Consider the following 25,345-nt stretch of genomic DNA (forward strand, 5'->3'; position numbering starts at 1 on the left):
CCGAAAGACAGCTCAGGTGGCAAGCTGCATGTCATATATATTTCACCACAACTGAGAAGTTATAATGACAATGAGTTCCTAAAAGGGTGGGACACAGCAAGGGTGGGACACAGCGATAGTGTCTTTGCTGGCCACCATCATAGGGAGATGGACAATGTGTTTTATGAGAGTATTTACCAGAAAAGAAGGCAAAGGTGACACAAGGATGGCAGCTCACTCCCCAGAAGGGACAGGGACGGATGGCCTTGCTGCCTGCTCCCCAGGCTGGGTGCTGAATTAGAGTGGGACTGTGGCCACTCACCCACCTGGAGGAGGCCGGGTCCTCTGAGGTCCAACCTTGAACCACAGACCCACAGAGAGAGAACCAAAGGAGCCTCACCGGTTTCGCTGTGAGCGGGGAGGAGGCCAGGGATCCGCTGCAGCCCCGACACCAGCAGGTTCTGGGGCACCAGGTGGAAAGCAGGCTCCAGCGGCGGGTGGAGCCGCAGGGTGTACAGCAGGCTGCAGCTCTCGATGAGGGTCATGTGCTTGTTTTCTGGGGAAGAGAAAACATGGGGCTGAAGCCAGGGCACTTCTGTCAATCAGCAAGAAACAGACTCGGGGTCACCACCACTCAGGGAGATCGTCTTGTCTAAGGAGACAGGAGTCCTTCTGCCCCGTTAGCCTAGAGATGGAAAGCACAAGGGCCATTTGTTTGGCTTTTGTTTGTATGTGTGTTTGGGATTTTGTGCATTTTGTCTGTTTCTGCAGTGATGAGAAAGCTCCTCATCCTCCTTCCTGGCTGCGAGGCATTTCCTTAAATTAGTGTTCTGTGATTGAATCTGCTCGTGTGTGGACACTTGGGTAGCTCTGTTTGCTGGCTGAGCCTTGCCACAGGGGTAGCTGGGCTGAGGGAGAGGAAGGCTGGACCGAGGCTGATCCAGCCCAGGGCCTCCGGCGTGCTAGGCAAGCACTCAGCCTCGGTCCAGCCTTCCTCTCCCTCAACCCAGCTACCCCTGTGGCAAGGCTCAGCCAGCAAACAGAGCTGCCCAAGTGTCCACACACGAGCAGATTCAATCACAGAACACTAATTTAAGGAAATGCCTCGCAGCCAGGAAGGAGGATGAGGAGCTTTCTAGGTACTGATACGAAAATCCTCCAAATGAATGTTAAGAAAAAAGCAAGGCTTAGAAAAAACATTTGCTCAGTGTCATAAAAAGAGCCACCAGGATCCTGACCAGCTCCAAGAGGGAGGCTAGCAGCAGCAGGGGGGCAGCTGGCGGAGGAGAGTTCACTCTCAATCTCCATACTTTTTCAGACCTTTGGAACTCTGAACCATGTGAACCACCAGTGAAATGCCAACGCAGTGGCTGGACGGGCTGCTGGCTGGAGGCTGGTCCTCTGCACCCACTCCCACTCAGAACGGAGCTTGCACATAGAATTGTGGGGGTAGAACCCTGGCAGCCCTGGATACTTCAGGAGGGAAAAATCTTAGCAAAAAATAATTAAAGTCAATGAAAAAATAACCTAAAAGCAATCTTTATAAACAAAATTAACTTTCCAACTGATTGCTTCCCATCTCAAGATTTTCACCAAATTTGGGGGCAGGGGGTGCCACTGAACATTCTAGCACAGGCCACAGTGTGCACACACAACTGCTTTCAGGGCGTCGGGGCCACATCTCTAATGGACAAGAGGCATGCTCCCCAGCAGACCCACCTCCTGCCACTCTCCCCTCCACCCTCCCTGGGGCCTGGCTCAGCATCTGCTCTGGGCCTCCGGGATGTCCTTCCAAACAGCCCCCACTACAGGTGCCTCCCTGCTCATCCTCCAGGTAGGCAGCATCACAGGGGGCCACACCTCCCAACAGAAGCCCAGTAGGAAACTCCCCTGCTGTGGGGCAGCAGTCTGCAGACATCCCCATCAGGTGGGCACAGCTGGGAAGGCCTCACTGTTAGTGATAACCAATGACTTCAGTCAGAGATCTTGCTGCTCAGCTGCTTCATCTGGTAGGCAAGGTGTCATCAGAGGCCAGGAGGCCTCCCCCTTTCATGTGGCTGACAAAGGCCACACCCCCAGCTTGCCTGGCAAAGCAGGGTGGGTGCATTTCAGTTTTTTAAATTATGCAAAAAGCCAAGTCCATGACACATTTGCCAGAAACTATTAGATAACTGTGCTAAGCCGAGGGCAGCTGACATTCAGGCACATGGAGGCACACACTGAGGCAGGAACATGCTCAGGAAAGTTGCAGTCTCTGCCCGTGTGGCCAAGGACAGGCTGGTTCTTACGCTCCACAGGGTCTTGCAGAAACGGGTGCAGAAGGGCTCTGGGGGTGCCATGGTACAGCCTCAACCTGGAAAACAGGACCAGGGAACCTCGTCAACCATCCAGCTTGCACCAGGCACCAAAGGCCAGATCTGCTTCTCCCACACCTCTAGAGCCTTCTAATGCTGCCAGCCCCGACCTCTGCAGGGAACAGGCAGCTGAGGACAATGTCGGTGGCCCTGCCCAGAGCTCCACGACATGCCGAGCATATCGGGCACACCTCGGCCCAAGGCCTAAGGAGCAAAAATGTCCAAGGGAAAATCACCAAACTCCAGCGTCCCAAGAAAGACAAGGTTTAAGGGACTGCTGTGGCCTATTGCCAGAGCAGTCTCCTCCATGATGACTTCACCCCAGGAACATTTGGCAGTGTCTGGGGAGGCTTTGAGCTATCCTAACTGGGTGCTGGCATCTAGCAGAGGGAGGCCAAGGATGCTGCCAAGCATCCAGAATTCACCGGTGGCTCCCTAACCCTAACCCTAGCCCCTAGCCCTCACCACCCACCACAGAACAGAGGAGGACCTGCCTGGATGTCAGGTGGTCTACACACACGGGAACTCTGACCCTGCTGAGACGCTATGTGTGACCTTGTGCTATGTGTGACCTTGTCCGTGTCTGCACACCCAGCTCCTAAACACGGCCTGCAGGCAGAGGCGTTTCTGCTGCGGACCACAGACCACTTCCTGGGGCCTGGGTGTGAAATGCACGTTTCGTGCTCAAGAAGCAAGAGACACACTATCCTCTCTCAGCCACAGAGGAGTGGACTTGGGACCTGAGAGTGTGAATACCGTTCCTGGACCCCACAGGGGACAAACAACAGGGCAGGGCTGGCCCAAATACATGCTACATCAGATCCAACACTCACAGTCAAAGCACAACTCCTCAGCTTGCTTAGAAATAACAAAACAAAACAAAAAAAAGTAATAGTAAAATAAACAAAAATCTCTTACAGTACACTATTATGAACACATAACAAACTTAAAGCTCTCTGACCACCAAGAGCAAGCTGTTAAGCCACAGTGAATGAGGCTGGGGACCACAGAAGTAGAAAAACAAAGCAGATACCGTTTGTCCTGGGAAGCAGAGGTCGGAGAGTCAGGTTTATTGCTGAAGATCCGAAGAATTCCAAACCCACAGGACAGTGACTGGAGGGTCCCATCCTGCTTCCTGCCTTCAGTGACCACTTCCACTACGGCCACGATATTTGGGTGGTTTAAGGACGTATGGAAGTAGAAAGGCTGCAAAACAGATCAGAGGCCGCTAGGCAGAGCCAGGTGGTGGGCTATGTCCCCAGCCTGCGGTGGGCGGGCAGCCGGGGAGCAGGTGCCAGACGCGCTTCAGGAGCACACCACAAGCACCAGGGACTGTGCATGAGCCCTCATGTGCAGCGCCACCCCTGATGGGGAAAGAACAGCGCAGGAGGCCACCCCCCAGAGTCTAGCCGGTGTCAGGGCTTCTCCCGCCAGGGGCTGACACCCAGGCTCCAGACACTTTGCCTCTGCTCAGGACCTTTCAACCCTGGGAATTCCACCTTGCAGATGCCAGCAGGTCTCAGGCCTCCTGGGGAAGAAAAGCTGGCCAGCTGTGCACCTGCGGCAGGGGTGGTGACTCCAGGCAGGACGGGTTGCCTCAGCCCAGGACAGAACAAGCCCTCTACAGATGTACAGGTCTGCTGACCCTCCCCTGCCCCAAGCCCAGCCGACTCTCAGTACAGAACTCTCATCCCGACTGCCACTCTCCCCTACACACTCCCTGGGGCCAAGCTCAGCCTGTCTCAGGAGGTTCGTGACAGTCCACCTGAACTCACTGTGTGCACACCAGAAGGAGCCCTGGATTTCTCTAGGTGCTAAGTCTCCCCAGCTCAGAGCCTGACCAAGTCTTCTATGATGACCTAGAGATCTTGCTAAAAGATGTGGGGGCCTAGGCCAAGTAGAGGCCATTCAAATTGAACTCAGCAGATGTTCCCTTTGTAACCTCTTCATCCCCAACATGCAAGTGGGGGCCTCTGACTCCTGTGTCCCCAGGGCCTGAAGGGACCTGGAGAGAAGCGAGAGGTGAGGCAAATCATCTCTCTGTTCGACACACTCTGTCTTCCTGCGTCAGTCAATGAAGTGAAGTTACCTGCAGTTAAAACTGACGGAGGCGCAGGCTCAGAAGGTGGAGCAGAGCTGCTGGTCGCGTCTGCCAACCCACGGCGTCCGGTATCTGTGTGCACAGCACTCACAGGTGACACTGAGCTGGCTTCCAGACTGAGAGGGTGTAAGGCTGGGTGAGAGCCACCCCCCAGAGGCAGGGCAGAGGCTGGCCTGCACCCGACTCCCCTATTAACGGGTCATTACCATAGTGTCACCGAGAGAACGTTTACTGTAATCACTGACTGTCAGCCCAGGATAACAGAGAGACACATTCAGACATCCGCCATGAGATATAAATTGCCATTCCATTATCTTTTATTGCAAAAACGATGAAATGATGACCACTCACAGCTGACAGGTGGTTGGACTGGGAGAGTCATGTTTCTGCTTCAAAGACTCAGCAAGGTTTAAGAAGCCCCACCACCGCACAGCCAAGTCTGCACTATCTCACCTGTATATTTACACCTGTGCACTTCGGTTTTATGAACACTGCACAGCTTCTGTTTTGGCAGTAAAACAAACATTTTAAACTCCAATATGAAGCAACAATCATCTCCTAGCTTAGAGGTCACCTTGCAATTAAGTGCTCCACCTGAAGCAGTGGAGGGCTCAGATAGTGGCTGCTCGCTCACCTCCAGCAACCATCACTGGGAGGCTGAAACAGCCCAGAGGACAGGCTCTCAGCCCAGTGGCCAGCCTGGAACCTAAGAGCACATCTTTCTTGAGAAGAAGCAGCCATCCCTGGCAGCTAGCAGGCTGAAAGGCAGGTCAAGTTCAGACAGTCCTGTCAGTTCCACTGCTGACTGACAAGGACACACTCTTCCAAAAATCATTTACTGACCATCAGTGTAGGAACGGCTTCACGCTAAAGAACTCATGAGGAACCTGGAAAACACAACCCAGCCTTAGCCAAGTTCAAGGTTCGCTGGCTTTAGAAATGACGGACTGCACAGCTACCGACTGCAAACACTGCTCAGGACTCCGCAGTTCTGAGACTCAGGCAGGAGCCTCCCAAGAGGGAAACCTCTGCACAGCTTGAACCACCACCCCACGCCATCATCCCCACGTAGTCACAAAGTCACGCTGACTGCTTCACCTGCACCTTAGAGCCCTGCCTTCCTGGGAAACAGGCTCAGCCAGAATCCCAACAGCACCCCACTGAGACACACCTGGGCCCGTTAGTCTAGGGGAATTTAATTAACACCAACACCACACGTTTTGAGAGAACAGTTCTATGCATCCACTGAAACTGCATGATTAAGCGTTCAAGTCAAGCCCATCCAATTACCCGCGGGAGAAGGCCACTCAAGACAGGAGAGACGGCTCCAGTTCACCCTGCATCACCTCCCACTCATCTGCACTGACAAGCTTCCTCCCTGACAGGATAAACAGATTCATAAATCATTTAAATGCTCCTGTCCTAATGCCTACATCTTCAAAAACACCACTCGCCTCAGGCCAGTTCTCCATCTCTCACCCACGACAAGACTGAAACTGGGCTCTGCCGATGTGTCTTTAGGAAGAAGCTGCACCAGGCAAGCGACCAGCCCCTGCTGACATGTGCCCTGAAGGCCAGGGAAGAACTGAGCAGAAATCAAACCAGCACCTTCCCAAGAACTCACTTAAAGAGGCACCAGGAGCAGAGCACCTTCGGGAGGACCAACTCCCCACCAACACCTCCCGGCTTCCACCTGCAGCTCGGCCTCACACCGGGGCTGTCTGCCTGTCCCAGAGCCCACAGCTGACCACCCAGCGCCGCCGACACAGCTGAACAGCTCTCCTCCAGGACGCACAACCTCAAGTTCAAAAGCCAGAAGCTTCCACAGCAAAGGGTCCCAATGATGGCTCCGGCCCTCACCACCCACTACAGAACAGAGGACCCACCTGGATGGTGCCGCGGTGAGAAACCCTGGTCTATACACACGGGAACTCTGACCCTGCTGAGAGCTACGTGGGACCTCGTCCGCATCTGCACACCGGCTCCTGAACACGGCCTGCAGGCAGAAGGTGGTCCACCAACCTCTGCTGCAGACCACGGACCACTTCCTGGGGCCTGGGTGTGAAATGCACATGCTTCATGTTCAAGCAGCCCCTGCAAGACACACACTGTCCTCTCTCAACCACAGAGGAGTGGACTCGGGACCTGGGAGTGTGAATAACGTGCCTGGACCCCACAGGAGACAAGCAATAGGGCAGGGCTGGCCCACGTGCATGAGCCAATGCTCAGCAAAGCACGACTCCTCTGCTCACTTAGAAAAGCAGGGGAGGAGACACAAATCAAGGATGCTCCCAGAGTCTGTATCACGAGCACACAGGACAAAACCCACCACTGACAGTGCTCCATGTCCCCAAACAAGTGGCAGTGCCATCACCATCCAGCCAGACCCAGCGCTGGAACACCTCTGGAAATCACCTGTGCGGGCCCCACTGGAGGTCAGAGGCCCCAGGAGCGTTCCCGCTGAGCCAGAGAGGAGGGTGGCCCTCGCGGAGGGGAGCGCTGCCGGCCAGCGGGCAAGCCGGGGAGGCTCCTACAGGGACACGGCTTCCTCAGAAGCAAAGCCACAGCTGCTGTGCTATGACCACTCACGTGAGGATGTGGCCTCCCCCACCGGCTGCAGGAAGAACGCCTGAGAGGCAGCGCCTCCTGTCAGGCTGGGGAAGGGCTGGGTTACCCTCGGGCTCCCTGACAGCACCCACTTCTAAAGGCACCTACATGGCCTCACTACCTGACCAGCAGGGGCAGCCCAGTCCTGCCGTCCCCTCGCTGTCATGGGTGGGGCAGACAACCCATCCCCTGAGGGACCAACAGCCGACCCCTGAAGGGGTCCTGGACCAGTGCACACTGGACTGAGAAGCCCCAGAGTCCCCACCCTGTGACACTCCTCAAACCAACAGGGGGAAAATCGGCCTGCCACAGGAGGCGGGACCGCAGTCAGCTGCAGCATGAACTGGGGGAGAGTTCTGTCATCTCCAAAAGCAGACGTGGAAAACGCAGGCCCCCGGCCAGGGTGGGCTGGAAGGCACTTCTTCTTCAGAGGCTAAAGGAGTTACTCATCGTCTCAGAGGAAGCAGCTCTTCCCCGCCGGGGAAGGTCGGAGGAGAGCAGAGCTCCAGCTGGAGCTGACAGGGCTGGGCTGCTCGCCTGGGTCCCACCAGCAGGGCCTGGGAAGAGAACCGGGGTACAGAGCAAAGAGTCCTCCTTACAGAAAAAACACTCCCCCAGGCTCAAGGCCAGAGTTCTTTGTTCAAAGTCTTTTTGAGGGGACAGTGTTGTCACGAGAGCCTCTTCTCTCAGGGCTGCATGCACAGTGATGGCCCAGTGAGCCCAGAGCAGGCCAGGTGGGTCCATCCACCCACACGTAAGCTGGACAACCAGGGTGGCCCCAAACGCGACACCCTCCTGCTGGCAGCTCACTAGCTTCACACCAGGTCACCTGGGCCACTGCAGATGGAGGAACCAGGAAGACCTGGTCAAACCTCAGAACCACCTTTCTCGAAGCCAACAGGACTTCCGCAGCTGCACCCCCCAGGCAGGCAGCGGGGGCAGGTGGCCAGCATGCGGCTGCAGAGCACCCAGGCCGAGGCCACAGCACACACTCAGGCGGTGGAGGGCAGTCCTCCGAGTTACCTAAACTGAGCAGGCCTGCTCTCTGCGCCCTGCATGAAAAGGAAGTCAGAGGAACACAGGCAAAACACCCTGCCAAGCGGCTGTCAGGCGGGATGCTTCCTGGGCCACCACTGGCCTCTGCTGCCCACAGTGGGCACAGCAGCTGGGGATGAGTCAGGGGTGCCAGCACCCGCTCCTGCCTAAGCACCCCCCGCCCGCCCTGCTGACCTGCGGCCTTCTCCACTCAGGGACACCTTGTCACTGTGGCTCCCTGCGCGTCCCCGCCTCCGCCCTGTCCCTGACAGTGCTCCCCACTGGTGACCCTGACCCAACAAGCAGGCTCCTCAGACTCCCCACTTCAGGTGTGAAGCAGCAGCCTGGAGGGACAGGGCTCGGTCACATGCTGCTTTCTGAGTAAAACCCCAGTGAAGGACCTGCAAGAAGGACTGCAGGACCCTGCCAAGGAGGTCACCTAACCAGGGCCACCCCTGCCACACTGGCCTGGCCTGCTGGCCCAGGGCCTGTCTGTCTCGCCCTGTAGGCCCCAGCCGCAGCAGCTCTCCCCCAGTGAGACCCATGGTGGCTTCAATCGCTGTGCTTCCTGCCCTGGGGGTGGCCCCGACAGACTGCATGATGGGCGGCCGGGACAGACTGCACGACAGACTGCATGACCCCTCGCCCAGCACCTGGAGAGCCACCACCATAGCCTGGGCAGACAGCCAGCCTCAGAGCCAGTTGGGGACCAGGGGAATCAACCAGTGTCCATTCTAGCACACAGTCTGGAGCCAGGAGCACAGGTCTGGGCCACACTCTGCCACCCTCGACCAGGCACGTCACTTCACTAAGTCTCAATTTCACCACCTTAAAGGACAGCAGGAGGCAGCAGTGGCAGATGAGACCACCCATTTCCTTACTTTGTTCCAAGAACCCTGAGACTCCTCACAGGTGATGGGACCCCCGGTCCCTCCTGCAAGCTGCTTCCACACCAGAGAGCTTGGAGACAAAGTACCGCACCATGCGCTGCCCACCCCTGAACCCGCTGCCCCACGCCCTTCCTTCAGGTGGGCCTGAGATGCACTGGTCCCTTCTGGGCTGGCCCCATTCAGACGCCCTCAGAGCAGCCCCGCCCACTGTCCCAGGCGCACCTCGTCGAAGACGATCCTGGATGGCTGCCTCGAGAGCTGCTGGACCGGCCTCGCTGAGGTTCTCCATGTCTTCCCAAAGAAGCAGCGGTAGGTGATGTCAAAGAGAGACACGCGCAGGTGGCATTCAGTCTCGGACAGCACCTCCAGCACAGCCTAGGAGACAGCGGGGAGGAGCCTGAGGAGCCCTGCGAGCCGCGAGCCACCCCACGCCCACGGCGGACACTCTGGATGGCACTGAGCACTCAGCCTCTACCCCACCTGCTGAGCCACAAGCAGCCCGATTTCCTTTCAGGAGCCGCCTCTCTCCCACGGCCACCGGTCTTGGTAGGACTGCAAATCCAGCGCTCAGCCCTCTCCCCAGCCAATTAGGGCACTCACTCAAGTTCCTGGAACAGACGCTGACTTAAGGTGCACCCAGAGCCAAGAGGACATGAGCCAGGGCTGCAGACGCAGACATGTCTGCCAGGATGCAGGCATGGAGCTGCTGGCAGCCACTCTGCCACAAGGGGGAGCCAAGAGATAAGAGAGAACAAGTCCAGAGAAAAGTCCAGATGAGAACCTAGATCAAACCACACCTGAAGCTTATATAACTGGATTTGTCTGTGATGAGAGGTAGTAAATCACCTCTGTCTAACTTAAGCTTAACATTTCAGATTGATTTGGTTACTTATTTGCAGTCCTCACAGGGCCAGAAGCTCTAAATTCTCAACTTGCCAGAATTATTCTGGGGTAGTATTAGTGGAAAAAAACAAAAACAAACAGATCTTCAATGAGTAAGAAATCATAGCTAAATTGCTTGGGGGGAGCTTGATTCTTTTTCTCTTATGAAAGATTAACTTAAAAGTATCTTTGGCTTTGTATGACTCATTTTCACTCATTGATAACAATTTGAAATAAAACCAAGGAGATGAAATCTCTAGATTTTGTGACAGTGTGACTCTACAGTCTCAAGATGACCTAGGAAATTGATGAGGTGAAGATGAGACTATGGAGACTGTTCATATTATGATTCAAAACCACTTTCCACTGTGGCATATAGGCCGCTCAGAGTGACGGCTCTTTTGGTAGGATTTGCTGTGTCTTGTGAGCAGATCATGTGTCCAGTGCTGGAAGGCAACGGTCACTGCCGTATCACCAGTGGATATTTTGACTCTGGTTCCCTCAGCATTACAGCCCAACCTGTAATCAATAATGAGTATTTCTTGATATTTACTGCACAGGACATTTATTTATACTCAATAAATAGTCTTCACAAGAAATCATAGCTACAAAGACAGAACAAAGCAACCAGGAGACCAGCACTTGCACAGCTCGGCTCAGCCTCAGCGCCCCTGCTCCTGGGAGGCCAGCACGAGGCTCCGCTCCTGCCCGGGACGGTCTCTCTTTCCCGTCACTCACGGCCATTCATCAGACATCTATTCTGTGCCAAGAACAGGGACACAAGGGACAACCAGGCAGGCAAAGCTGCTGTCCTCACAGGTCCACTGGAGAAAAGACTTCTCTGGCCGGTCAGGAGAACGCCCCTGAGCCAAGCCTGGGGCACCTGGGGAGGACGGACCAGGTTGAGGGACAGCGACACCAGTGCCCTTCAGGGAGAACTGGGGCCTCTCTTCGACTCTGTGAACCCTAGTTTCCTAGCTTCTACATTCTGCCCTGGCTTCTGCGGCCTCCCTCCCAGGGCGATCCCAGAGCTGGCAAACAGGCTGCCCGTGAAAACATCTCTGAAGGCAAGCCACCATGCAGTCCTGCCTGCCCCTCAGCCCGCCCGGCTCTCACACCCCAGGAGACTGCGCCTCTGCCCTCCTGGTCCCAGGACCAGGGACCAGGCAGCTGGGGCAGCCCCTGTTCTAAGGCCACTGAATCATTCCAGCTGGCCAGTCCTAGGCCTGCCTACTCTGCCTCACACACGCCTTCCTGCAGGAACCCCAGGACCGGCTCCCCCTAAGCCGACCAGAACCCCTCACCTCCTGATGGACCCTGTGCACGCGGTCACCTTCCTGCCCTCGGGGAACCCTCACAAGCCCTCTTTCTTTGACTGTTGTCTCCTGATCCCAGGCCCCACCAAGCCTGAGAAGAAACAAAAGCCCAGGGACATTCTCCAATGGTGCCTGCAGACTGCAGCAGATGGAGACGGGAGGAGGCGGGCAGCTGGGAGGCCACAGGAGTGGGCCTCATGGAGCCCACTCAGAAACTGGCCTTGCCTCCCACAGAGGCCAGAAGACACAGAAAGACCCCAAGCAGAAACGGCCCGTTCTGATCCAGGATCTAGGAAAACGGCGGCTGCTGCCGTGGGGAGAGGTGGAGGCCACAGCCCTCTGCGGACAGGAGGCAGCAGGAAGGGCACTGGCTAGCAGCAAGTGGCCCTCAGGCTGTGTCCTGAAGGAGCAGGGGCAGGCTGGACGCAGAACAGGAGCGGGGAGACAGGAGGGAGAGGGCGGCCAGCTGCCTCGGATGGCCCTGCATTCCCGGGTCCAGTTTGGAGTCCCATGTCCCTAGTGAAGGACGATAGCACACCTTCTGTCTGGGACAACTGGAAGGAGGTGGCATCGATTCCAGGGATGGCAAAGACAGGGTGAAGTCTGTGGAAGATGCCGGCTCAATGCTGTCCTCCCGCTGTGCAGGGCCACTGTTCCACAGAGGCCTCAACTGCTGCCCCTGCACCGCCCACCTCCCCTCCACACCCAGCCTCCCCTGACCAGGCCACCCAGCCTCTCCAGGCCCTGCCCTGCCTTTCCCCAGGGGCTGTCCAGCTCTCACAGGCTGACTGACCACCATCCCCAGGTGGACAGCAGGCTGTGAGGAGGCAGAAGGCTGGCTCAGGGCCCAGGCCAGGCCACAGGAGCAGGGCTGAGCCCCTGCGCCTCCCAGTGGGAGTCTCCAGTCTCTCCTGCTCCCTCACCCTCCTGCCGCCTTCTGGGAAGGCCACTGCTGCCATTGCTGGCTTTGACTTCAGGACCTGAGCATCATCTCTATGTCCCCGCACCGTTCCAAACAGGTGTCCAGTAAACCCCAACTGAACCGAAAGCCATCCCAATAATGAGATGACGTCATGGAGTGGGAGAGTGAGAAAAAGACACTAGGACCATCAACAAAGTGCCTGAGCTCGAGGCCAACCCAGCTCCATCCCTAGGCAGGGCTGCTGCCACCCAAAGCCACCAGACTCCGAAGAACTGCAACTGTACACCTGGTGAGGCCCTCTAAGCCACATCTGCCCCCAGTCCTGTCTCCTGTCACTGCTGCTGGATTCTTAATGTAGAACTGGCTTTGCATTACTGCAGGGACTCCACGGGACATGATGTCCGTCCGTCTGTCTCTCTCACACACGGGGTCTGACACCCCTACACAGAACCATGATGTCCGTCCGTCTGTCTCTCTCACACACGGGGTCTGACACCCCTACCCAGGACCATGATGTCCGTCCGTCTGTCTCTCTCACACACGGGGTCTGACACCCCTACACAGGACCATGATGTCCGTCCGTCTGTCTCTCTCACACACCAGGTCTGACACCCCTACACAGGACCATGATGTCCGTCCGTCTGTCTCTCTCACACACGAGGTTGGACACCCCAACACAGGACCATGATGTCCGTCCGTCTGTCTCTCACACGGGGTTGGATACCCCAACACAGGACCATGATGTCCGTCCGTCTGTCTGTCTCACACACGGGGTCTGACACCCCTACACAGAACCATGATGTCCGTCCGTCTGTCTGTCTCACACACGGGGTCTGACACCCCTACACAGGACCATGATGTCCGTCCGTCTGTCTGTCTCACACACGGGGTCTGACACCCCTACACAGGACCATGATGTCCGTCCGTCTGTCTCTCTCACACACCGGGTCTGACACCCCTACATAGGACCATGATGTCCGTCCGTCTCTCTCTCTCACACACCGGGTCTGACACCCCTACACAGGACCATGATGTCCGTCCGTCTGTCTCTCTCACACACGGGGTCTGACACCCCTACACAGGACCATGATGTCCGTCCGTCTCTCTCTCTCACACACCGGGTCTGACACCCCTACACAGGACCATGATGTCCGTCTGTCTGTCTCTCTCTCACACGGGGTCGCACACCCCAACACAGGCGGTTTGTGCTACTATTCTTGAGCACACTGGTCTGTATTTTCCCGGGAGTTTCTTGGCTGATCTGGGCATCACTGGCCGTGCCCTTAGAAAGGCAGTGGGAAGCAGCCCTTGATCCCCTTTTCCCTCGGAGAACCTGTCTGCAATCACCATCCCTCCTCCCCCTGCCTAACAGACTCTGAGGTGACACGTAAAGGCCGCTCCCTCACTCCTAGCGCTAGGAATCTGTGTTTTCTTTTGTCACCCCTTTTGAGCAGTCTTTCTACAGAGTCATCAATTTTACGAACCATCTCAAAGGACCAACTTCTTCCTCTTCTGCTCATTTTGTCTATTCTTGGTCCCTGAATTGATTTCTGCTCAAATATTTACTATTGCCTTATTTCTACTTACGTTATCTTTGATTTGATCTTTTCATCTAGGTTCTTAAAAAGGAAACCATGATCTCATACCTTTCTTTTCTAAGACAGCCGTACAGAGCTATGAATTTCCCTCAAACGACTGATATAAGCAACACCTCACAAATTGTTACATACTCTCCGATTATTCAGTTCAAATAATTTTCTAATAGCCCTATAATTCCATTTTTGTTTATGTACTCATTTGTTTATCTTTGTAATGTCCTGCACTCGTCCAGGGTGACTGCGCACACAGCCTTTAGCCTCCAGTGCGACGCGTGCATGACCTTTGCTCTTCCGGAGCGACTGTGCACCTGACACGCTGCCCCTTTACTTCTACCCACGCCAGCTTCGGCATGTGGGAGCCATGTTGCAGGTGCCACGCAGGAGAGCTGTCCCAGCCAGCCCAGCAGCATGCGTTGAAAGGCCAGCCTGCCGTGCTGAGCTCGGCTGGGCCCGGGGAGGTGAAACGGAGAGCTCCCACCAGCTGCCTGATGAGTTGGCCACGGCGCCTCCAAGGTGAAACCCTGGTTTACGCTGAACACCCGCTTCCTGCCCCGGACCGGCATTATGGTCCGTGCCAGGCAACATTCCCGTCTGTGGCCAAATCTCACTGCACCCTGCTGAAGTCACCGGGGCACCTTTGTAAGCCTGTGTCCTTCTGCCTGCCGTAGGTGTCCCTGTGTCCTCTACTGTAAGGAGACTTGGCTGTGCTCCTCTTAGAGGATCATCCCCCAACGGGTGTTCTGAGGGCCCCAACTGAGGTGCAGACACACTTAGGGCTGCTGCATCTTCTGGACATGATTATCTGATGAAATGCCCCTTTTTATGGGTTGGGTTGTGGCTCACTAGAAAAGCACTTGCCTGGTGGACATGAGGCCCTGGGTTCCACCCAAGAACTGGGGGGGAAAAAGCGTCTGTCTTCATCTCTGGCCACAGCTCTTCACCTGGACATCTGGGGTCAGACGTCAGCACGGTCACCAGTATCCTCACGCTCAGTATTTGCATGGCTTATGCTGTTATACTCCCAGCTTGTCTCTGTCTTGGTGTTTAAATACACTTGTCAAAACACATAATGTGATCTCAAAATCACATCTTTCACATATGACTTAGGAACAGTTATCCCACTTATAGAAATTATTCTACAAATATATGCATATGCTAAAAAAACGACAAAACCAAACTTATTTACTGAAGCATTATCTGTAACAGAAAATGACGGGGAAAGTTCGGAAGTTCATGAGTTAGAGCCTTGCTATATAAACAACGGTTCACCCTCAAAGAAATACTATGCAGTTTTACAACAGAGTAAGAAAATTTTCATGTAACAACATGAACAATCTATAAAACATGGATATTTTTTTAAAATAGCAAGGTGCTAAGCAAGTTATCATTTAGTAACAGTAAGTTATCATTTAGATTTAAAAATGAAAAAAATACATATTTCCATAAATATATTTTATGGAATAAAATATTTATAAAAGATTTATTGTATTGGCTTAGAATTTCTGGAAAGCTATACCAAAAACAGGTACCACTGGCTATCTTCCTGGGTGGGGACACCATGGGTGATTCACTTTCCCTGCCTATCCTTGTGAATTTTTGAACTTTTGAAAAATAAAGTGAAGAAATAAAATTTCCTTCAAAAAATTCCCAGGAGGAGAGAAGCAAGGCTTTCCTGTGAGACAGGGCAGCGGAGCGCCCAGCCGGGTGGAGGCCAGGGTGGCCATCGGGGCAGCTGACCAGCTGCTCTGGGGTTCTGCTCCTCTCTGGGATCCAGCAATCGCTGGCACCGGCTTCCCAGGGCCACGAGGGTCGAGCAGATCCACCCAAGAAAAACCCAAAGAGAGAAGCCATGAGCACAGCGGCCATCCCAGTACTGGACGGCAGACGGCAGACTCCACAAGGGCTTGGAATGAGCGACGAGGACACTGGTGACTTAGCCAGCCGTCCACAGGCCCATACTCCATACTCTGTACTAACGTCACTCCAACCAGCTACAAAAGACGGCACCTTGGCAGGCCAAACTCAGAAAGCACGCGCTCGCACTACAGGCTGGATCCTTCTCATGCCACCCGCAGGTCACCACTTGGGCTCACCAAGACGTCCACCGCACAAGGGTCCTGCAGATGGCAGCACAGGAACACTGACTCACCCAGCAGGTTCCTCGGCAACTGGGGCACAGACTGGCTGTGGAGCCCACAGGACAGGCCCTGAGAGTGCTAACTGCTACCATATATCCACATATTGTGCTCAGACAGGCCACAGCCACCAGGTACCAGGCTCAGCCCCCTGCGCCCTGATTGCCAGGCTGAAATCAGGACACAAGGAAGAACGCACAAGGCCACACACTGAAACAAGTTCACTCAGAAATATCCCAGGAAGTCAGACTACCTGGGTTTTCAACCGTCCCACTGTGGGCAGAAAGAAACCTCCACCCTGTGTCAAAGGCACCGAGTCACTGACTGAATGTGCTCTGTGCTGATGGGCCACTTCACTTCCCAACCCGCCAAGGCCAGGGTCAGGGGTGTGGTGCTGAGATGCAGGAGGTAAGTGACAATCAACACGTCACCTGGAAACCTCACCTCAGCCGGGAACACCTGGCGACACAGAGCTGACGGCATTACCTGCTTGACCAGTGGACCCTCGAGCCACTTCAGGACACACTGAAAGGCCGTCGATTCCTTCAACAGCTGCCGTGCTCTCTGGGGGTGGGGAGGGACAAGCGTGCTCTGGGCAAAGATCCTGTGCCAGTCGTTCATTCTGCCCACCAGACCCTTGCTTGGGCCTCCAGCATGACCTGTTCCATTCGTGGAAGAAGACAGTCAGCAGGGCCACAGTGCCCACAGTAAATCTGAGTTTCTGAAAGGAACCTCCACCCCTGAAGCCCACCACACCCCAGTCAGCAGCCTCCACTGCCAGCTCACACCATGCTGCCCCCAGGAAATGTGCCCATCTTGACCCAGAGGCCCTCTACCCCACCATGGACACATCGAAGCACAGACACCCTGGCCCCAGCGACCACTTAGGGACGCCACATGCAAGGCTGCTCTGTGCAGCTGCAAAAGCCGAGCAAAGCAAAAGAGCTCCAGGGTGAGTGGCAGCTCAAGCCCTGCCCTAGTGTGGACTGTCTTAAAGGGAGCCCAGGCAGCATGACCCAATCAGAGCAGAGGGTGCCAGCCTCAAGTTGCCAGGGCCCAACTGGGAGCAGTTACCTGAAGACATAGGTCAAAAGGAGGAAAGGCTGGGCACAGTGGCACATACCTGAAATGCCAGCAATCAGGAGACTGAGGCAGAAGGACAGCACGCTCCAGGACCCGCTGGGCAATGTAGAAACACCCTGTCTTTAAAAAAGAAAATTAAAATTAATAAGAGGTGGGCGCAGTGGTGTAATTACAGATTACACCTGTAATCTCAGTAGCTCAGGAGGCTGAGGCAGGAGGATCCCAAGTCCAAAGCCAGCCTCATCAAAAGCAAGGCGCTAAGCAACTCAGTGAGACCCTGTCTCTAAATAAAATACAAAAAAGAGCTGAGGATGTGGCTCAGTGGTCAAGTGCCCCGAGTTCAATACCTGGTACCAAAAAAAAAAAAAAAAGAACAAAGTAGGCGTGCCTGATGTCATCAGAGCCCTGGCTTAACAGCTCCCTAAAACCAGTCACCCCAAGACAGTTGAGCTACGAACAAAGTCTCTTGCTACCAAAACCAGTCTGGGATGGGTTTCAAGTGTTGCCAGCTTCTGAGGGGCCTGGCTGGTGCTCCCCAGCCAGGTGCTCCCCGGCCCTTCCAGCCAGGCAGGATCCCATCTTCTCCTGATGTCCTTCAGCTGACCCAGAATCAAGAGTCGCGCCTTGGCAAGAGGCTGGATTCCGACACTGAGACGCCAAGCAGAATGAAAAGCAGTGGGCTTAGCCTTCTGAGAACACAGCTCCCCAAGTGTGGTCCTGGGGCACGAGGTCACAGGATCTTCCTAACACCCAGCTGTCCCTGGTCACTTTCCCCAGGCTGACATCTGTGTTGACGGAGCAAAGGCAACTAGGATTCAGCTGCAAGGCCCAGTATCACCCGCACATGGCACCAGACTCTGTCCTCATGGAGTCTGTCCCCACACAGGAAAACACCAGCTTCACTAGAGAACGTTCCTGCAGGAGCTGGGAGGTCATTAACGTGTCACACCCTGACAGTTGGCGTATACATCAAGATTCAACGGCAAAATGAGAAATCCACGGGAAGTGTTTCTGCTGCAGACTAAGGCCCTGGTCATCCCAGGGGAGGCCCTGCAGGGTTGGGCATCCAGCCCGGCTTGCTTTTCCTATTCATCGACACGTTGTACTAAAGACAATGAGAGTAGAGCTAAGGTTATTCAGACTTGGATACCTGAGGACACTTTCTCTAAAGAAGTGAGCCTGACACTTCAGGGAAAATAGTGGCAATAAAAATGGAATTTTCAAGCAAAACAGAACTGGGCACATATGTACCCTGCACCACAAGGCTGAAAGCTTCACACTTAAGACTTTCCTGAAGAGAGAATAGGAACAAATGTGACCTTCAGAAACTGTACAGTTACACATGGCAGTATTTGGAAGGTCTGCAACACTTAGCCAACCAGTATCCTCTAAGCGAACGATGTATCATGGTGGAAGCAGGGTGAGACCTGAGGAGGGCAGGGCCAGAAGCCAAGAAATGCAGTGGCCTCAGGAGCTGGTAAACGAAGGGGCCAGGCTCTTCCCCACCCTGAGCCTCAGAAGGGATCAGCCCAGGGACGCCTTACCTTAGCTAGTGAGGCTGATTTCGGGCTGCTAACTTCCAGAACTGGAGAATAAATGTTGTTTCAAGCCTCTGAATTTGTGGTACTATGTGACAGCAGGCACAGGAGATTCACACAAAAGCCCACAACCAAAAGCAAAAGAGGCCACCAACGCCAACTCAAGAGCCACCTGCTTTGCCAGGACCTCCTGGATGCTCCCTGGCTGGCCCTCGGCTCATATGGCCCCTGCACGTCACCTGTCTTGCACTGACTGCTCCCAGGCCAGCTCCTGGCAGGAGGGAGCCTGTTCCTCCCACATCCTTGGCACCCCAGCAGAGCACAGTTAACATTCACAACCAAAATCAAACAGCTTCAGGGAAGGTGACCTTTGTGCTTTTTTTTTTTTTTCCTGGAAAAATGCTGTTTTCTGGTTGCCTTCTTTCCTGAAATGGAGGTGGGCACTCGTTCACATGCATGCCTGATGGAGAAGGCGGCACTCCTAGCGCAGGCTCCAGAGGGCCCAGTCACCTCACTTGCATCTCCTCTCTTCCTTGGTGACAGCAGGGACAGTGCCACACTTGGTAGCCACTATTAAAGAGCATGCAAAGTGCCAGGCACCCACATGGGAGACTGCCTTACCCTCGCTGCCCCTACTGCCCCACGCCCAGGCTGGGAGAGGGAGTGCACCCTGAGAGGACTTGTGCCCACGTGGCTAAAGCTGGGTGGGGGAGGCAGGACAGCAACAGTCTAAGGGACATGTGCTACATGGGACCCCTGAGAGGAGGAACCTAGGCAGCAGGCAGCTCTCACTTCCCCTCCCCCACTTGGCCACCTCCTCAGAGAACACCCTGTCTTCACTTCCACCTGCTCCCAACAGACCTCTACAGGAAAGTCACTGCACACATCAGAGCCGCACACAAGACAGTGAGGTCAGCACTGGGTCCCCAGCAAGAATCTTTTAGTGATTAAATAGAAATGCCCTGGGGAAAGGCAGAGGGCCACTGGGGCCAGATGAACATGAGAAAGAGAAAACCGGGAGGGTTCCATCCTGAATCCAAGTGCCCCGCGAACATTTCCACATCTATTATTCCAACTGTAAGATAAGTACTCTCGTTATCCCTAGTATAAAAATGAAGAGATTGAGACTGTGAAGGTTAAATGGCCAGCCACACGACTAGTGATGCCCACCCCAAAGTCATTATAGCCAGGCCACCCCTCCCTGCCCGTCAGGAAGTCAGGAGAAGCCAAGGGGCCCAGGGTGCAGAGACTAGTCTTTCCAACATCAGGAAAGACCCCCACCCACCTGGCCTGTTTCCAATCTACAAAACTGAGGCCAAGTGGAGTCTTTTGGAGTTTGTGGCTATTCAATGAGTATTTACCAAGCACCTACTGTGTTCCAGACCAAGAACAGTCAAAGGTCCTGTTAAGGCTTAGATATGAGGTGTCCCCAAGAGCTTACAAGAAAGTTCAGAGGCGAAGTGATTGGTTGTGAGAGCCTTAACCTATCTGCATTAATCCAAGTGAATGGATTAACTGGTTGGATGGAAACCACAGGCAGGCAGGGTGTGGCTGGAGGAGGTGGGTCACTGGGGGCATGCTTTTGGGGTGCCTGTTTTGTTCCTGGTGAGAGCTCTGCTTCCTTGTTGCCATGTCCTGAGCTGCTTTCCTCCTCCACATCCTTCCCTCATGATGTTCTGCCTCACCTCCGACCCAGAGCTATGGAGTTGGCCATCTATTGAGTGAGACCTAGGACGCGAAAGTGCCAAATAAACTTTTCCTTCTCTAAAATTGTTCTTGTCGGGTGTTTTGGTCACAGTGGCGAAAAAGCTGACTAAAACAGATGCTGTTTCAGAGAATCTAAAATCCTGTGGGGGAGAATGACAAGCAGTCAGAGGCGTGAGGCGCACATCCTAGGAGAGTGACCAGCACCAGGCAGGCTCCAGTTCCTCCAGCAGCAGTCCCAGGGGCAGGGAGGGGCCCAGGCTCCGTGCAGAGACCCGAAGGCCAGAGATGCAGGCGCCCCGGAAGCTCTGGGGAGGACAGGTCTGACCCGGGGCTGCTGGCGGTCCCCCTTCACACGGTCCTCAGCACTGCGGATCGTCCCCACGGGACGCGCAGTAGAGCAAGGCGAGACAGGTCGCCGCGGAGCGCGCAGGACGGAGAGGCCCCGAGAAGCCGCCCAGGCCGACCGTGTCGGAACCGGGGTTGGAACAGAGACCCTCCCTGCCGCACTGCACGGGCGGGAGTCCCACTTTCTCCGCAGACTTCCACGTGAGCCTCGCGCACCACCCAGGCGGACACCCACCCGGCGGCGGCGGGCGGGCGGCAGGTCTGAACCGGTAGGCGGGGCCCCGGCGGCGCGCGCTCGGGGCGGGGCAGGGCCGGGGCCTGGCGGGCGCAACGCGGGCCGCAGGGGCCAGGCCCAGGGATGGACGCGCGCGGGCTAGGCCGCGGGACACAGAGGCGGACTGCGGTGCGCACCGGGGCGAGGAAGGGCAGGGCCGGAGAGAGAGCCCCGAGGAGCCGGGAGGAGCCCTCGGCGCCTAAGGGCGCCCGGACCGCACCAACTGTCAAGGCCAGGGGGAGGGTGCGACCGACGCGGGCTCGGCCCCGCCAGGAGCTCCGCCTCCGCGCCCCGCAAGCACCGGGCCTCCACGCCGGGGCCGGGCTCAGCCCCTCACCGCGAGGCGCGGAGGCCTGGCCGACTCTGAGGCCACCCGTGACTCCAGGCCTCGTCCAGCCTCCCCCGTGGCGCCAGCCCACTTGGTTCCGCCCGCCTCGGGCAGCGTTACCTAGGAGACGGGCCAGCCACAGCCACGCCGAGGGCCACCGGGCCCACGCTTTCAGGAAATTCCCGCACCACGGACCAGGAGGTCCGGCGGCCGGTGCCCAGCGAAGCCGCAGGCCTCGCAAGTCCATGCACCGGCCGAGGGACGCGCCCGATCTCGCGGCCACCGGCAAGGAGCCCAAGTCTGCAACGCGCCGCGGACTCAGAACCCGCCTCGCGTCACTTTTGTCGTCAAGACCGCGGAGCCAATCAGAACCCAAATTGCGCTCTCCGCTCTGCAGACACTAGCCAGTTAGCGTGGGGATGGGCCCGTCCTGATTTGCATGGACGACGATCCTCAGCGAATGGGAATGTGACTGGCGTGAACAACAACCAATGAGATTCTGTCAGGGGCGTGGCCGCGGGCGTCCCACGAGGTGAAGATGCTGCGGGCGGAACCTGCCGAAGCAAGCGGGATTCGGGGGAGCTAAAGTCGCAGGGGCAGGGCGGGAAGGAAGATCCGGAGCGGGACACGGGATCCGGAGCTGGAGCCCCCAGGTGAGTGCAGGGGGAGACCCCGGCCGGCCGAGCTTTTCAAGGACTTGCGCCAGGAGGGTGGCGGCGAGCACCGTGGTCCCTCTCCATCTCCTTTTTCCCGGCCCTACGTCCCTGCCCCCGCGTCGTTCTCACCTCCTTTCCAGCCTCCTCACCTCCTTCCCCATCATCTCCCTTCCCCCATTCCATCCTCTCTTTGCTTCCCTGTCATCCGCCTGACCTTTCAGCTGGCATCCCCGACCCCAGCCCCAAACTTCATCCCTCTTCGGCATCCCGGTCTCAGCCCCTTCCCGTTCCGCAGCCTCACCTCCCGCTACGTTCCATCCTTCCTATCCCTTCTTTCGGCTTCTGCGCAGCCCGATGAGAGCCTTCCTAGTTCCGAACCTCCCCATCTCTATCCTTGTTGCTCTTCAGGGCAAATCCTTCATCCTCGCTGCCTGCCCCGGTCTCTCCTGTCCCTTGACCCCATCCTTTCACCTATTCTGCTCCCAGCCCATTCAATCTCTTCTCTCTCCACTTGCCCTGGTCCGCAGGACCTTGACACTCCCTTTCTGCACCAGTTCCTTTGGCTATGTGACTCTGCACTCCTCCACTTCATCCTTAGGTCCCTGCTCCCATTAGCAGCTTTTTCCCCCTGTCCAGGCCCTTCCAGGAGAAGGCACCAAGCACTTTTCCATCTCCCTACCTGCTGCTGCCCCTGCAGGATGCAGAGCCTCCACTGCTGCACAGCTTCCTACTGCAGTATCAGCAGCGTGTGTACCTGCCCACCTGCCCACCCTCCCATCTAGACACCTCCTGCTCACTCTTCCTGGCATTTGTCTTGGAGGGCTGCTGCCAAGGGGCTACACTTTGCCTAAAGCATCCTGGGGTGGCTCCAGGTGGGGAGTCCCCATGCACCCTTTCCTGTCTTCCTGGCCACCATCTCCCTCCCCACCCCACCCCCACTTTCCTGCTCAGGCTCACTTTGTGATTCAGCATTTTTGGGATTGGTAACTTTCTTTGCTTCCTGAAATGATGGGGACCTGATTGAACGCAGGTGGTCTGGACTCTGAGGTGTAACAGGGCCAACTTAGAAACCAGATTCAATCTGCCTGGTTGAGAGAGGGACTGGAGATGGGACCCACCAGCGGGGGTTGCCTTTTCCTCCCCTTCCATTTGTCTGCCCTGTGTGTTGAACTGGATCCAAGGGGAGATGACATAAGTAATAGCTCCTGGGGAAATGGGCTGTGAGCATTTATGGAAATTAATACATCCACATCCCAGGAGCAAGAACACCAAGTTCAGGCCACAGCTGTCCCGCTGTCTGTCGCTTCAGGATTTCTTCCTTCTCTGCAACTTCTCCTCCCCCTCAAAAAATGCCAGCCCCCCTTCTAATGCCAAGAGCAGCTCCCACTCTGCTCATGAAGCTGAAGTCAGGCCCTGCTGTGCAGGCTTTGGGGAATTGTGTGTGGAGAGTCGCATCTGTCCACCTGATTCGCACTTGGCAGACTTGTCTGCTGCAGAGCCCAGGCTCATGGGCAGCTCCTGGGATCATGGCCCTGCGCTTTCACAAAGTGGGCTCCTCAGAGTGCACCAACTCCCCAGGTCCTGTCCCATCAGGCCCAAGGCGCAGCCTTGCCAAGAAACACTGTCCAGGTACATACTGGCCCCAGTGGCACTGACAGGGCTTGCTCTGCTGCACATCCTTGCCTCAAAAGCAGCCTGGGGGAGACTTTCCTTATAAAACAGATACATCTTATTCTCTTTGCTACACCAGTCAACAAATAAATGCCTTGTGGGCACTGATCAGGACCCAGGGACTGTGCCAAACAATGGGGTAGAGGAGTGTCGTGAAAAAGCCTGAAACCTTTTTCATGTGTAAGTGTTCAAAACCCTTGCAGGTCTGAATATGGAGCCTAGACTGCAGGAAGCATGCACAGCACTGGCTGCCCACAGGAGATGGGCAGGTGGGACACAGGCATGGTGCTGGTGAGCAGGAGGGCAGAGAGCTCTGAGGGCTGGCCAGCTCAGGAGGGCTTCCATACACTGGGCTGGCTCCTCTTTCTGTCCTTTCCTTTTTCAATCTTCTAAACCCAAGTGATTCAGGAGGAAAGGAGTGGCAGAGTTTGATTGGCAGTTTCCAGTGAGGGTGTGCAGGGAGGGGCTCCTGGTGTTTGTTGGTGCTCTTCATGGCAACTGGGCAAACAGAGTCTGCGTCAAGGGAAGGAGTACTCCTAGAAGCTTGGGGACCATGTTTCTGTTTCTGGGGACCCTGGCCAGAAGCAGTGTATGTTTGATCCTTGGCTAAATTCTCAGTGATCTTTACATCGCCAAAGGCCCCAAAGTAAAAGCCTTTTTCCACAATCCCTGAATAAGGAGGCAAAACAGCAGGCAGCACTGGGGAAGGGCTGACTCTGAAGGTGTCCAGGGCCAGAGACCCCACTCCTTCCTTCAACCCCTCTCCTAAGCAGCCAGGAGGCCCCAGCCTTAGGGGTGAAGACCCTAAAGCTGCAAGGGTCTTGGCCAACCAACAGCCAGTCAGCTCTTGTCTCAGAGGAGTAAGTGGAAACCTAGAGAGCAGCTGCTTCCCCAAGGTCACACAGAGGCCACAATGGAGTTGGGTTAAACTCTGTGCTTCCCACTTATTTAGGCCCAATTCACCGCCATGGCTGCCCAAGCTGGAGGAAGCCAGCTCCCCAAGAGATGACCAGCTACCCTTTGGGAAGGCCTCTGTCAAGGTGTTGCTGACACTCATGGAAAAGTCAGTGTCCTCTGGTGTGTCCATGTCCCTGGAGAGACTGTTAGGAGCAGGGGAGGTGCCACTCACCCCAAGGAGTTCTCAGGGACTCCTGTCCTGCCTGACCTGGGAGGTCACCTCACAAGTACACTGTCTGTTGTTCATGACTGTCAAAGAGATGGCCATGTAGTTAGAGAGGAGGTGGGAAGCCAAGGCCCTGGATAGGCTGGAGGGGAGAGGGGACTCCCCACAGTGGAATTGTACTTCCCCTCTGGGCCTGGTGTAACCCTGCCTAGGGCAACTGAGGCACAGGGTGGCCACAAGCCTCCCAGCTAGTGAAGAAACCTTGAACCTGTCCTTCCATGCCAGGACTCTGTAGCAACGATCCCTCTGCCTTCCAGCCACGCTGTAGCAAAGGGCAAAAATCCTCACCTCTGTGTGGGTGAGTCTCCCTGGATGCCCAGGAGTCAGGATTCAGTCCCAGGCCTCAAGGGATATGGAAACTCCTTCCTCGTGAAATGGAAGGTTCAAAAATGTTCTCCCCTCAGTGACCCAGCACGCTCCTCTGCCCATCTTCAGAGTGTATCTGTTAAGAGATGGGTCCTTGGTGCCACTGAGAGAGGCTCTCTGACTCAGTGAGTGCTCAGGAGGAAAAGGAACAGGCCTCCCCTCGGAGAGGAGACGCCCTTGAAGGGGACATCACACCCTGGTCTTCATCCGGCCACTCTGTGTTGGCTTGAGGCTTTCCATTTGGTCAGGGATTGGCAGATGGGAGTTCCTGCCCAGGTGGACCTGAGTTACTGCAGGTCTTCACACCCTTCACCGTATCTTGGGAAGCTCAGACAAGCGGCACTTCTGTTCCTCTTCCCACACAGCACGGGAAGA

General features: G+C 55.8%; 2 protein-coding genes across 6 annotated transcripts in view; one reads left to right on the forward strand and one right to left on the reverse strand.

Annotated features, from left to right (window-relative positions):
• The window catches only part of Nphp4 (nephrocystin 4), a 104,237-nt gene extending 82,895 nt beyond the window's left edge, over positions 1–21,342 (reverse strand). The window contains exons 1-7 of one of the 5 annotated variants that reach the window (XM_071617283.1): positions 21,215–21,326; positions 16,943–17,018; positions 16,306–16,478; positions 9,189–9,341; positions 3,367–3,539; positions 2,268–2,332; positions 380–535 (exon numbers count right to left, since the gene is read on the reverse strand). In XM_071617283.1, coding sequence (XP_071473384.1) covers positions 380–535; positions 2,268–2,332; positions 3,367–3,539; positions 9,189–9,341; positions 16,306–16,440 — 682 coding nt within the window. In that variant the 5' untranslated portion in view covers positions 16,441–16,478; positions 16,943–17,018; positions 21,215–21,326. Of the gene's footprint in view, positions 1–379; positions 536–1,839; positions 2,333–3,366; positions 3,540–9,188; positions 9,342–16,305; positions 16,479–16,942; positions 17,023–21,214 lie in introns of those variants that run through there. The other 4 variants (XM_071617282.1, XM_027947628.2, XM_071617284.1 and 1 more) reach the window with 4 other exon arrangements.
• Positions 21,343–21,652: 310 nt separating this feature from the next.
• Kcnab2 (potassium voltage-gated channel subfamily A regulatory beta subunit 2) overlaps positions 21,653–25,345 on the forward strand; it is an 81,820-nt gene continuing 78,127 nt past the window's right edge. The window contains exon 1 of the mRNA XM_071617286.1: positions 21,653–21,747. The gene's annotated coding sequence lies outside the window, so the exon portion shown is untranslated. The remainder of the gene's footprint in view (positions 21,748–25,345) is intronic.

This window comes from Marmota flaviventris, chromosome 10 (genome assembly GCF_047511675.1).
Source record: "Marmota flaviventris isolate mMarFla1 chromosome 10, mMarFla1.hap1, whole genome shotgun sequence".
In the NCBI taxonomy this organism is placed as follows: domain Eukaryota; kingdom Metazoa; phylum Chordata; class Mammalia; order Rodentia; family Sciuridae; genus Marmota; species Marmota flaviventris.